At 48.1% G+C, this 13,906-nt stretch overlaps 1 protein-coding gene across 1 annotated transcript in view; it reads right to left on the reverse strand.

The window, feature by feature from the left end:
* Nucleotides 1-13,906, reverse strand: part of LOC144164339 (uncharacterized) — a 72,451-nt gene that overhangs the window by 41,297 nt on the left and 17,248 nt on the right. Inside the window, exon 3 of the mRNA XM_077694847.1 lies at nt 3,503-3,626. Coding sequence (XP_077550973.1) covers nt 3,503-3,626 — 124 coding nt within the window. The remainder of the gene's footprint in view (nt 1-3,502; nt 3,627-13,906) is intronic.

A 13,906-nucleotide genomic window follows, 5' to 3' on the forward strand; every position in this document is an offset into this window, starting at 1 on the left:
ATGAAGGTGTTTGATCATGCCGTACGTAATGTTATCTGCACCTGACGCCGAAGGCTTACAACCAGCCAACGCAGTCATGAGCTCGTGAAGGGAGAATGGAGAGTTATAGGAGTCGTTTGATTGCTTGTGGTCACGTATGGACTTCCGCTCAGCTGACTTTTTGTAGTGTATAAATGTGCTTGTGTAATGTGAAGAGCTTGAGACGTGTTCGAAGTGTTGTGCCAACGCGTTTGCCTGGTCCTCTAGGGTGCCACCAGTGGTGTCAACAAGGGGTAAGCCATGTGTGCTTTGTCCATTTAGTTTTCCTATCCTGTTCCAAACCTTTCTTGTATCGGTGAAAGGATTTATTGAAGTTAAGAAGGACCTCCAGCTATTGTTTTTGGCCTGACGGCGAATGCGGCTTCCCATGGCTTTGGTGCGCTTGAACGCTACAAGGTTGCCCGCAGTGGGGTACCTGCGAAGAATGCCCCACGCCTTGTTCTGTGCCTGGCGTGCTTGTCGACACTCTTCATTCCACCAGGGCCGCCTTAGGTTACTTGTGTTACCAGAAGTCTGGGGAATGAAGTTCTCTGCAGCGTCAAGGATATGTGCCGTGACAAGGCTACAAGCTTCATCAATACCCAAGTGTTCTATGGAACTGTATGCGAGTTGAGATTTCTGCTTAAATTTCTCCCAGTCTGCAGCGGTTTCTTTAAACCTTTTAGTTGAGGTGGGAGTGTAAGGGTCTCTGTCTAGGCATCTCAGGAATACTGGGAAATGGTCACTTCCAAGCGGGTTTTTCTCCACCTGCCACTCGACGAGTGGAAAAAGAACAGCAGAACCGATTGCCAAGTCTATGTGTGAGTACGTGTTGTGTGTAATGCTATAATATGTGGGCTGTTTTTTGTTGAACAAACATGCACCAGATGATACTAGGAAATGTTCAATCAAGCGGCCGCGAGCGTCAGTTCGCCCAGAACCCCAGAGTTTGTTGTGTGCATTTAGGTCTCCAACTAAGATAAATGGTTCAGGAAGCTCATTTATTAACGACTCAAATTCTGAGGTAGACAATTGATGATCCGGGGGAATGTATAAGGAACATATTGTAATCAGTCGACCAAAAATGATCACGCGGACAGCAACTGCCTCAAGGCTGGTGAGTAGTCTAATGGACTGGGATGGAATGGATTTTCGCGTCACAATGGCAACCCCACCAGATGAATGAGCAAAGGCCTCTCTATCTTTCCTGAAGACAGTGTATTGTTTAAGAAAGTTACTTTGCTTGGGATTCAGGTGTGTCTCTTGGAGGCAAACAATACTGGATTGATGTTTATAAAGGAGTTCACATACATCATCCAAGTTTTTTATGAGACCCCTACAGTTCCATTGAACTATGTTTTCAACAGCTATTATGGATTAAAGATAATAAAGATGTAGTTGAGAAGTTGCCTATTTTGGTTAATGTCAGTGAGTCTTGTTTAGGGCCTGTTGTACGATGAGGCGGTTTTTTCCCACGGCCAAAAGTGCTGCGGCGCTCATTTTGTGCCTGCTGGGCAGGTTGAGATGCCGAGGTGTCCATGTCCTCGTCTGACAAATCAGGCGGCACCGACATGGTGTCCATCCGACATCCACCTCACGGATTGGTTCCTGAGGGGGCCGCAGGCTTCTTGGTTGGAACCTGCGGTGCGGGAAGGGAAGGAGTACGTGTGGGGCCACCTGAGTTCATGCTCTCAATGCCCTCGGGTGTGGTGCGGGCCAATGGAGCTGGACTGGAAGAGGCCGGACCAGTCTCAACAGCGCCCGTCACCACATTCTCCACGGGCTCCGCAGACGTAGTGGCGGGGTGCTCGGCTGTGGACGGCAGCCCAGCAGGAGGAGGAACCACCAGGGCCTCTGCTGTAGAGGCAGGAGCTGGTGGTTGCTCGGAGGGGGTTAACGACAGCGACACATCAGCTAAGCTGCATTGTGTCGCAGTACTAACCAAACGTCGCCCCAACCCCCGGCGGGCGGCGACTTTTGGCGTGCTTCAGGGAAACTGATATTTTCGGTTACTTTAATCTGAATGATCTCTTTTTCTTTCTTGAAAGATGGGCAAGATCGTGAGTATGCAGCGTGTGAACCACTGCAGTTCGGACATTTCATGATTGTGTTTTTGCAGTCATCAGAAGAGTGATCATTCTCGCCACATTTCGCACAGGTGAGCTTGCCACGGCAAGCTAGAGTTCCATGACCGTAGTGTTGACATTTAAACCATCGCCTCGGGTTTGGAATGTAGGCGCGTACACGACAGCTAAGGAAAGCTGCCTTCACTGTCTCTGGCAGGGTAGAGCTAGCAAATGTTAGGATGATGTGTCGGGTCTTGATCTCTGCTCCATCTCTTCTCATAATAATTCTACGGACGCCAACAACACCTTGGTCATGCGGTCCCTCAAGGAGATCATCATCTGTCTCATGGAGGAGTTCTTTGTCAGAGATTAACACCTTGGACAGTGTTTAGCGTGCGGTGTGGCGTAACTGTGACAGTCAAGTTGGCAATTTTTTCTTGCTTCAGGAGGTTCTCACTTTGGTTTTTTCGCATAACTTCAACAAGAAGGTCTCCAGAGGGTCTTTTCCAACAATGTTTTCAATACACTTGGCAATCAAGGAGACTGACAGGTCAGTGATAGGATTTTCGTCGGTCGAGTGTACAACAAGGTATTTGCTGAAGGCTGCCTGAGATGGTTGGGTGCGGAGTGCTTCGGTGCGACCCCTTTTAGGAGGTCGATCAGGGTGTTTTGCGGGAGCTGAGAAGATAGCCATAGAAAATGGAATCAATTCAGCGGCAAGGCCAGTCGCCCACCACCGAGCCCAACAAGGAAACGCGGCTTTGAAGCGCACGTTAACTGTACCTCGCCACTATAACCCTATGCTCGGGATCTAGGGTGAAGCCTTCGCACAGGGTTAACCCTCGCCGCCTGGAGAAAAAAACGGAGAATAAAGGAAGAGAGAAGATGACAGGACAGGGTTAGGAAAGACGATAGGAAAGCAAAACAATGAAGAACAGGACAGGAAAAGGCGACTGGCTGATTCCCCCCAGGTCGGGTCAGACTGGGGGCACCGTCTATGGGAAGCGGGGGCCGAAGTGGTGTGTTGCCTCTGCCAGGGGGCCATGAAGGTCCAAAACAACCCTGGCTTTGGCTCAACCACCAGCATGCCCTTTTCCCCGGACACGGCAAAGCCACGCACAGCCGGGACGTGGGTGGGTCCAACCCACATGTGCTCGGGTCCGTGGTGTTGCAAGACACCAAGTGCCTACGACAGTGGGCACCCCTGCAGAGCTCGGGACCGTGGTGGCGCTACTCACCAAAACACCTTGGGTACACAAGGTGCCCCCTGCGGGGTGTGCTCGTATTATCATCATCACCGTCACTTTGTGCGTGCTCCATAAAATGGTGGCAGACAGGTCATGATTTGCGGATCCTGCCTCAGTTATTTCCCCACCTTTCTCCCAAAGCAAGTGCAACAGTTGCAAAACAGCACCCACTGGGTCTGCGTCAGAGTCGAGGGCTTGCTCTCTGTGGACGTGGACGCAGCGCTTGAGAAGCCAGAGGAGCTGCTGGCTAGGCTCACGGCCACGGAGGCAGCGTCAGGGATGTAAGGCTCACGGCCTGCGTATGGGACGGAGAACAGGGCAGTCAGCACAGAGAAAGATGAAGAGGCAGCCTGCAAGTGATCAAACAAGAGCTGTACGGTGCTGTACAAAAGGCATGACTACGGTGTAAGATATGCTACTAGGTGAAGGGACAACGAGAAAAACAAACGTGTACTCGTCGTTTTAATGAAGTCGCCATACTGACGCCTCTGAGACCGTTGACTGCAGCACCCTCCAGCGGTAGAGAAAAGAAGCTGCCCGAATGCCGGCCACTCGGAGGTGTTTGGATCTTTCCGGCTCCTTGTCGGGTCTTCTCGGCAGCTTCCGTAACTGCTCGATGTGTGCTTGCCGCAGTTTGGCCGGTTCTGCCGGCCGAGACTATAATTTGAAGAAAGCCGTGTGAGAGCCTTTGCGCTTGCCGCAGTGTTTCAACGTGTTCTCAGTGGTGCCACTGATGAACGGTGATTTGGGGCAATTTTTGTATCAGCAAATTATTAATTTTGGAGCAGTTTGGAGCACCTAAATGCCAGTTTTGGAGCACCTTGGAGCAACTAAACATCAACTGCTAGATGTGCCCAAAGCATCTCAACACTAAAACTTGACCAGTATCGTCCAGTAATTGATGTGGAGGTCGCCATGGAAGGTGCTTTTCACACGTGCAATCACAAATGAACAGCACAGCTGAAGAATAATGGTCTTCTTGTCCTTACTGAGGGAAGACTTTTTCAAGGAGTCACTGAAAACGCTTCATAGTTGGCAGGCTCGAACATGCATTAAAAATAGCTTTCACAGTTGGCTCTCCCAATAGCCAAAGAATAGCTAAATAGCCAATCACAAAAACTTTCCTGCCAACCTCAAGAAAACGTAGCCCAGTCTGGCTATTTACAGCGCAACCTAGCATCCCTGGGGCAATGGGATTTTTTTTTTCACATATTTCGAAACAGTCGCTAGAAGTCGCCAAAAATTTGATGCAATTAAATCCCCTAACCATATTCCACGCAATAGCAAAAATGCAACAAAACATAATTTTCAAGGTATTCAGTTCCTTTCTGGTGCGGGTGAACGGCAATATGCAACATGATAATGAATATTGAAAGGCTTCGACAAACCTGCGTGGCAAAAAAACAACGCATCTCTCGTGCCTCTTTTCCAGTTTATTAATTGTTGAGGCAAGTCCTCGTGTTTTACTTTTTCATTTTATTTGATTCAGGCGCTTGCATTTCCACGCTAGCTGGAATGCGCTCAAAAAATGCGCATGGAGCGTTTTTGCATGCGATTTGTGTGCATCGGCGTTGTGCGTGCGATTTTTTCACGCCCGCGTCGACGATTCCGCACGCGCGGCAGCTTCTGCCTCGCTCAGAAAATTACATGCATTGCGCGCGGCAGTGGGAGGCGCCTGATGACTTGCCCCAATGGGGAGGTGCGCGCCTCATGGCAGCGGTTTCGAATTGCTCGAGACAGCCGGCTGGCTCCGCCGGAGATGTTTAGGCTTACCACCCCGGCAGATATTGCATGGCCGCTTTCACTTTACCGCACAAGAAACTTCGTGTGTGCCTTGAGCGGTATTTTAGAGGGCGCTTTAAAAGCGGTCGCTCGAGCTCCCCAAACCACTTCCCGCGGCAGCGCGCCAGTGGCATGCACGACGCGTTTTCGCAAGCAGAAAACGCTCCATGCGGTTCACGCTTTTCACGGCCCGCTTCACTTGCGACGGTCCACTCAGCGAGCCCGGCATGCGAAGCAGGAGCTTGCAGCCGAGCGTATCACACACGCCGCGACAGGGCGCTCCTGCTGGCTGTCGGAGCGGAGAGGGCCGGCAATGAACACCCCCTAAAACTCTCTATTGTTTATAGCAGGTACCATTGAAAACTACGGCAAGAAGGAAAGTTTTTAACTGCGGTGCACCAGCACTGCAATGACTTGCTAGATGAAAACACTGTATTGGCGGCAAACGCAAGGATGGGTGCTAGGGAGTTCAAGTTATCAAGCTGAATTAGTTACATATGTCTAGAGACCCCATGTGAAGTAGTTCTTGCAACAGGCTGCACGCAATTTGCGCAACACAAATTTTGCCGCATGTTTGGCGCACTTGCAAAATCGTGGTTTTTTTTTATCATGATGGCGCAGGATACCTCATTTTGCGCAAATTGGCGCATTTGGTGCAGGAGTGGGAGCACTGTGTTTTGGGCATGTGTTTTAAGTCAGTAACAATCAAAAGAATGTATAAAACATTAAACCGAAGGGAATTTGTGGCACGGTAGCTGTTGAGAACTCACGCGTGAGATTTCATGCTTGCGCAACGAAAAAATATGGTGCAAATGCCTTATTGAGAACGTACTGCAACAGCTGACAAGAAAACGTGCCAGCGCTCCCGGCGATCGTAAACGAATGAATGCGTGCTCTGTAGCCATCCCCAGCAAAAAATGATGCTACTTGCAGTCACCATTTCTCTGGGAGTGCGCTTGTACGCAAGGGCACTTTTCGGTAGGGGTGTGCGAATATTCGATTTTCGAATTCGAATCGAATATTTATTGCCCGAATAATTCGATTCGATTTTCGAATACCTAGCATTCGGACTTTCGAATAATTCGACGTGACGAAAATTCCGAACGCTGCCAAAGTTGCGGCTAGATTAGTGTGGCCCTTACTGACCCTAAAGTCGAAAGTTTTTGGTCAAACAATTACCAGCGACCCGTTTTCGGCCAGGAAAGTTGTCTTTGAGGTTTGAAAATATCAATCCTTTTCGCCCGCAGAGACTTCATCGCCGACATGTAATTGCATAGTTCCTCGATTTTTTTGCGTCACTGGCATACACGGAAAGGAGCGACACAGCAGTCTTCAGCGTGCAGAAAACGTTCCTCACATACGGGTTTTTGTAATTAGGTGCGTTGCCGTTTTCACGTCATTGGAAACAAATATGATGCGTCCCACTCGGGACAAAGCGAACAACTTACTACGACGACGCCATTTTGTGATGGCGATGACACTGACTCTTCCTCCTTGTTAGTCGGCCGTAAAATATCGTTTTTCTATAGTTTATGAAAGTTATCACACGACTGTGCAGCCGCAAAATAGTGTATAATTATGGTCTTGTTAAAGTTCTGTGATTCTGGCCTTGCTGTAACACACTATCATCACCCGTCCTAGACCCTTTCCCGCCGCCTATCCGTAGCCAACATGGAGGAAAGAAAAGAAGAAAAGTATTCTTTCCTCCATGGTAGCCAAGCTGACGGTCGTCGCCATGGTCGTCGCAGTGTCGCACGCCCGTGATTCTTCTTCTGTGTTACGTCCGCGTGCCGACGGTGCCGTGCTATTCAGCATGAATAGCCACAGTGAAAAAAGAAGCGCAATTTGGAAGTTTTTCGAGAAGGCAAGTCCGTCCTCTGCCATCTGCAAGAAATGCGGCTCCACGCTCAAGACGCCGGCAAGCACGACAAGCCCGCTCTTGAATCACTTGAAGAGCAAACACCACGTTCACTATTTGGAGATTCAAGATTCAGCCAAGGCAAACCAGCGACCTAAAGGCGCAGACCAACAAACCTTGCTAGGCATGACCAAGGGAAAAGGCCTCTTGTCAGAGAGTGCTAAAAAACAGACCACCATGTTCATCGCGCGCATGATCGCGGAGGACCTGCAGCCGTACGAGTTCGTCGAGAACAAAGGATTTCAAGACTTGATGAATCACCTGCAGCCCCAGTACAAGGTCCCGCACAGGACTACGTTTTCAAGAACTGTAATCCCAGAGCTGTACCAAAGCACAGTCGACTCACTCAAGGTTGAGATCGCTTCGGACATGGCGAAGTCGGTGGAGTCGATCACGTTCACCACTGACATGTGGACCTCCAGGGCCAATCAAAGTTACATCGCTTTGACATGCCACTACATGACGCCGGATTTCACCATCAAGGCATTTACTCTCGCGTGCGCTCACTTGCCAGAAAGCCACACTGCAGCGAACATGAAGACCTGCTTGACCAAAATCATCGAGAACTGGTCTCTCGACTTGACCAACGTGCCTGTGTACGTGGTCACAGACAATGGCCGCAATATTCGCGCAGCCGTACGCCAAATGGATTGGACCCCTCTGCAGTGCTTGGGACACACTTTTCAGCTGGCAGTGAGGGACGCCAAAGAAGAGACGCCTGCCGTGTCTCTGCTGTGCAAGAAGGCACGAGCCATAGTGGGGCACTACAAGCATAGTGCTCAGGCAACTCGGAGGCTGAAAGATTGCCAGAAGCGCATGGAGCTGCCAGATGTAAGTCTCATTCAAGATGTGGAAACACGCTGGAACAGTGAACATGCCATGTTGAGCCGTTTGGTAGATTTGAAAGATGCCGTGTCCCTGGAAATGGCAACATCTGAAACGAGTGTGAGCTGCCTCTCACCAAGTGAATGGAATGTTGCAGCAAGCCTGGTGCAGGTCCTGCAGCCCATTGTAGACGCGACTGCAGATTTGAGTGGCCAGAAGTATGGTACCATTTCAACTGTTGTTCCTTTTCTCTATGGAACAGAGCAAATTCTAAAGGGGCACTGTGACATTGAAAATGAAGCAGGTCTGTTTAGCAGAAACTTACTAAACAGCCTGAAGTCCCGGTTCCCCCTTTTTATGGAGCAAAAGGAACTGAAGCTCGCGACGCTGTGTGACCCAAGGTTTAAGTCTATTTTCTGCACCAAGTCTTTTGACCAGACACAGGCTGTCGAGCTGTTTGCAGCAGAAGTTGGTGTCCGATGTGCTCGGGTGGACTCTCCTTCAGAAAGGCAGGAACTGTCTTGAAAGGCAGGAACTGTCCAACGCACCAACCAGTCCTAAGAAAAGCCTGCAAACAGTCTGGGAAACTGTCGAGCGGCTGGCGTCGCAAAAAAGCCCGAGAAATAACCCGAGACCCCACAATCAGGAGGTCCAGAAGTACCTGAATGAGCCCCTGATCCCCAGGAAGAACGACCCTTTGCTATACTGGAGAGACCACGGCGCTGCACTCTACCCTGGTATTGCCAAAATTGCCTTGCGGTACCTTCCTATCCCTGCTACAGAGGTGCCTAGTGAACGCATGTTTTCTACTGCGGGGAACACAGTGACATCGCGGCGAGAGAGCCTGAAGCCAGCTCATGTGGAGCAGATTGTGTTTCTCCATGACAATTTGTAATACCTTCAACAAGACAGTTTGTAATTTCTTTAATTCTGTTTAGTGTATTTACTATTAAGAGCTCAAGGACATGTGTTTGTTAGTGTCCAACCTACTTGTTCTACCAAATAAAAGCTTTGGTATTCGATATTTTTGTCCACTATTCGACACTATTCGATTCGAGATCAAATTTCACTATTCGCACACCCCTACTTTTCGGAGCTTGGAAGGGAAGTACTACAGAATGTCGAAAAGGTGCACGCTCGCATACGATGCAGTGCCGTCGATTTTACTGTTGGCTACAGCCCCTCAGTTACTCGGTGCAAGCAGCGGCAAAAAGAAAACGTCCAATGCCGGAACAACACCGAGGCATACAAGGAAAGTAGCCAAGTTTTGGAAATGGGTTGTGCGAGCTCACACAAACGTTTTACACGCATGCCGCTGGTGCCTGCGAACCACCTTACTTCAGACAGTCACTGGACTAAGCTTCGCAGCCTGGGAAGCTGCGAAGCTTAGTCCATAGTTCACAAACTATTGGAGCACAACACTAAAAGGACCAACAGATAAAATATTCTGTCCTGTTTATTCTTATTAACAAACGTGGGACCAAAAAAAATAAATGTTTTCTTTTATTCCAACGTATTTAGCCCAAAAAACACTTCAGTTATTAAATGCATGCACATTTATTTGCAGACTCAGGGAAACAGATGTGTCCATCAGTTATAAGTTACGTGTAACACAATCACAACATACAAAACGCTCTGGCCTTCATATTTGGATACAAGACCTCCTATACTGCCCCTACAAATGCTTTAGCCAAATTCAAAGGGCTGGATACATAGCACTTTACAGGGATACAAGGAATCTTTTGGAGGTTATGAATGACTGATTATGAGGTTTAACATGCCAATGCTACACAGGCGATCAGGCGTGCCCGTATGGAGTGTGAGAAAAGGCTAGATCGGACGATCCTTTTCATCTACAAGCTCCCAGGATGAAGCAGCAAGGGCTGTGCTGTTTGTAGTGATAAACAAACGAAAGAAGGCAGGACGGAAACCGTACTTTTCTAGAAAACCTGCAGTAACAACCCTGGCGTGCACACAGGCGAATGCTTCCAGCGGTTTCACATGCTGCTCAAATATCGGTAAGGGAGTTGCAAGCAGAAAAATATCCTGCGAGTTTTGCTCGCACAGCTTGTCTTTTTCTTCGCAGCACCAGAAACTGAGAAAATAGCTGCGGACCGGAACGGCCGGAAAGTGGGTGAAAGTTCTGAAGTGCAAGGGGTTGACCAGCTGGTCACCTCAGCTGACGTTACCTTTTTCGAGGCACAAATCCTTGCATTCAAAGACAATTAATAGTTACAGGCTTCCTCCCAGCCAGTTGTGGTGAGAAGAGTGGTTTGCAGTATAATTAATGCCCATACTATTTTGTTTTCCTGGTCAACTATGTTCATTGAAACCGCCTGACAATTTCTGAAGAGGAACATCATTTTGCCTACCATGAACTTCTACGAGTCCACTATCAACCATTTGGTAGCATTATGTGCACACTGTTTTCCAGCAGTACTCAGATTGCTGCTGGACTGCGTGGGTGTTTCTCCTTCCAATGACAATTTATATGTGATAAGCATTTGACAGTGGGCTCTTGTTTCTTTTGTTTGCGTCATGGTACCTTTGAAGACCTTCAGTCCGACACTATGATGGAGACACCCAAAAGCATTTCATACAGGTTCAAGTACCATATTTATATTTATTCTAGGCCAGAACTCTTTTTTAGAAAGTTGTGTACAAAAGTCAGGGGTCGGCTTACATTTGAAGGCACGGCTTTCCTGTCACTTCTAGAAATACAACGCCATCTCGTGGCCACAGGCTTGCAGCTTACAGGTTTGCAGGCTACATTTTGCTAGTTTGAACGTTGTAGGCACAGCTGTCATCGTTCAGTGCTTGCTTGCTTACGTCGCCGCGTGCCCTCGAGACGAGTCTGTGTTCGCAACACAATGGTGCCTGCCAAGCAGTGCCACTACACCGCAGCTTTGAAGGGGACGGTAGTTTCGGAGGCAGAGGGAAGTTTAAATTTTCTAGCACTGTGGGACACAGGCACCGGTGAGAAGAACATGTGCCAATGGTGGAAGACACAGAACGATCTTTTCATCTGCACTGCCATGCAAAAGGCCTTCACAAAACCCGAAAAAAGTCGACCCCACAAGGTGGAGAAGGATGCCGTCGACTTTACCTGGAAGTGAAGAGAAGGTGACGATGGATATAATACAGACTGCTAACAATTGTAGCAACCGCATTGTTAACAAGGGAGATTGCCAACATTCAAGGCCAGTAGAGGATGGGTCACTCGTTTTATGAAGCAGTTTGGGTTCAGCCTGGGACGGCGGACGTCTGTGGGATAAAAGCTACCCCCTGACTTCGAGGAGAAGGCAGTGGCATTCCAGCACTTTGTAATCAAGAAGCGGATAGAAAAGGAGTACAGACTGGGCCAGATTGGTAATGCCAATCAGATCATGGTGTATTTTGACATGCCTGTGGCCTACACAGTGAATGAGAACGGCGGGAAACAAGTGAAAGTCACAACTGCAGGCTACGACAAGAGGCGCACCATCGTAATGTGTTGCACAACTGATGGGCAGAAGCTGCACCATACATCACTTTTAAGCGGAAGACTCTTCAAAGCGGGGAAGTTTTCCCTAAAAACATCGCCGTACGAGCCCATGAGAATGGGTTGATGAGTGGTTCCCTCGTTGAAGACTGAATAAGACCATTTGGAAACACTGCGCCGCGGCTCTGCTGTTTATGAGTCAGTCCTGGTTCTCGGCTACTACCGCGGCCACTTCACAGATGCCGTTAGGTCCGTGCTTCTGGAAGGTGGCAAAGTCATTGCAGTAATACCCGGTGGTATGACGGCCCATCTACAGCCGCTCGACGTTGCCATCAACAAGCCATGCAAGGACAGGCTGCGGAAACACGACGACTGGCTGACACTGCAAGACCATCAATTCACACCGACCAAGCACATCAAGCACGCTTCACTTAGCCAAGTGGCGAACTGGGTCGCCGCACCTAGGGACAAAATTCTGGCCGAGCTAATTGTGCAAGGCCGTCCATAAGTGCAGCATCTTGGACGCACTGGATGGAAGTGAGGACAGTGCACTGTGGGAAGAGATTAGTGTAATAAAGCGACTGTTCGAGTCCCAGTCCTATACCTTTTTTTCATTCAGCTTACATCGAAGGCGAGTTTTTTATTTGCTGACCTTATAAATTTCAGGGGTCGGCCTTGAATCGAATAAACACGGCAGGAAATTCCCATTTCTTACTGTTTATGACTTTGGCACGGTTGACCACTACTCGTCACATGCAGACAGCGTTACGGCAGCTAATACAGATAGAACAATAGACAGTTTTGTGAGAGCCAACTTATCAATACACAACAGTCTATCAATGGCTGGCTATGGATAGCTTTTGTTTACTGCAGTGTTGGCCGCTTACAGTGCAGTACCAGATATAGTGTAAATATTTGCGACCCCCAGTTTGCCCCCACAGAACTCAATGCCAAATAATCATACACCGCCTAATTAAAACGGGACTCTTCGAGGGCCTGCTGATCGAACGAAGCAGCTTGAACATCATTTTACAGCTGGAAAAGAAAGAAAGAGCGGAATGTGTCGTATGAGGCAGCACATGCTCCCCTCCCCACTTAAACCTGGCCATGGAAAAGGAAAAAAAATAGGCATTTTCCATTTGCACATTCTGTTTGCACTCCCGTGATAACCACAACAGCCCTTCCTCTAGGCACCCTTCTGAATTTAGAGAGCTGCCGCACCAGAAGTTATTTCAACTGGAATGTTGGACCATAGGAAAATGCCCTTTCCTATACTGAATGTCTGGAGACAGCGAGCCGCCGGGCTGTAATTTTCTTTACCTGGATGTTGAGCTGAAAAGCGACCACCTTTCATATCCCGAATGAACAAGGCAGTGGGAAAAAAAAGTCCAGCTTGCAGTCTTATCACATCGTCTTGAAGGAATCAATCAGTCGGGCTTCTGCCCTCCAAACTTGTAAACAGTGTGAATTCAGCTTTCACAAATTGCAACAAAACCGATTCGAAAAGTAACAACTCCAGCCCCTCGGAAGTGATCCATCAGAAACTTTTATGGGTCAACCTACAAACTGCACTGAGGACACCAAAAATTCAAGCCGTTCCACTCAACGTGAAAGTTGATGATGATGATTTCAGGTTTAATGGCACAAGGCCAACAAAGGCAAAGAGCGCCATAACGATCGTGAATGAGATGAGAAAGATTTGTAATAAAGAAACTAGATAAAAAAATTTCTAAGAAAAATGGTGTATAGGGCCATGTTAAAACATAATGAGTATACTAAGAGAAGGGGTGCCTATATAGGGTGACATTAAAACACAGTGAATGCAGGCACCTAAGGTGTAAAGCCTCAGGTCGCGCCACTGTTTTGCAACACGTCATGAGCACAGGTGAGGTTATGGGCAGTAAGATATATGTTTTAGAAAATCTACGTCTGCAAGGTAGCTAAAAACTTTTTTGTAAGAGAACATGGGATGGTCTGCAAGAAATAATGAAGGGTGCAAGGGGATATTATATGTGTAAACTTTATTAAAGTGACGTTTCCTTTCAATGTTGCACATCTTGCATTCAATAAGCACATGAAGGACAGATAGCTGCCCTCCACATCGATGACACCGTGGCAGTCAACAGGTATGAATGTGTGATGTGTGTGTGGCCGATTCTAAGTCTGCATAAGGCCACTTCTATTGATCTAGCATGTTTCTCAGAAGGAGGTTTTTCAATTTTAGGTTTAATGACATGTAATTTGTTGCTTATTTCTTTATCCCACTGTGGTTGCCAGTGCTCTCGCAGCTTCCTCCTCACATAAGGTTTGAGGTCTTGGTATGGAATCAGCTTAATATCTATGCTTTCACGAAGGGCAGCAGCTGCAGCACTTTGGTCAGCGGCTTCATTTCCAGCAATGCCACAGTGGCCCGGAACCCAGGAAACTGTGACAGCAAGCTTGAGACTATAAGCCGAGTACAGAACAGCATTACAAGTTGGGTTTTTACTAGCCATCAGAGATGAAAGCTTTGTAACAACACTCAGTGAGTCTGTGTATATAACTGAGCTCTTAATTTTGTTTTGGAGAA

The sequence above is a fragment of the Haemaphysalis longicornis genome, unplaced genomic scaffold (assembly GCF_048455015.1).
Source record: "Haemaphysalis longicornis isolate Haplotype H1 unplaced genomic scaffold, Haemaphysalis longicornis Haplotype H1 scaffold_1, whole genome shotgun sequence".
NCBI lineage: Eukaryota > Metazoa > Arthropoda > Arachnida > Ixodida > Ixodidae > Haemaphysalis > Haemaphysalis longicornis.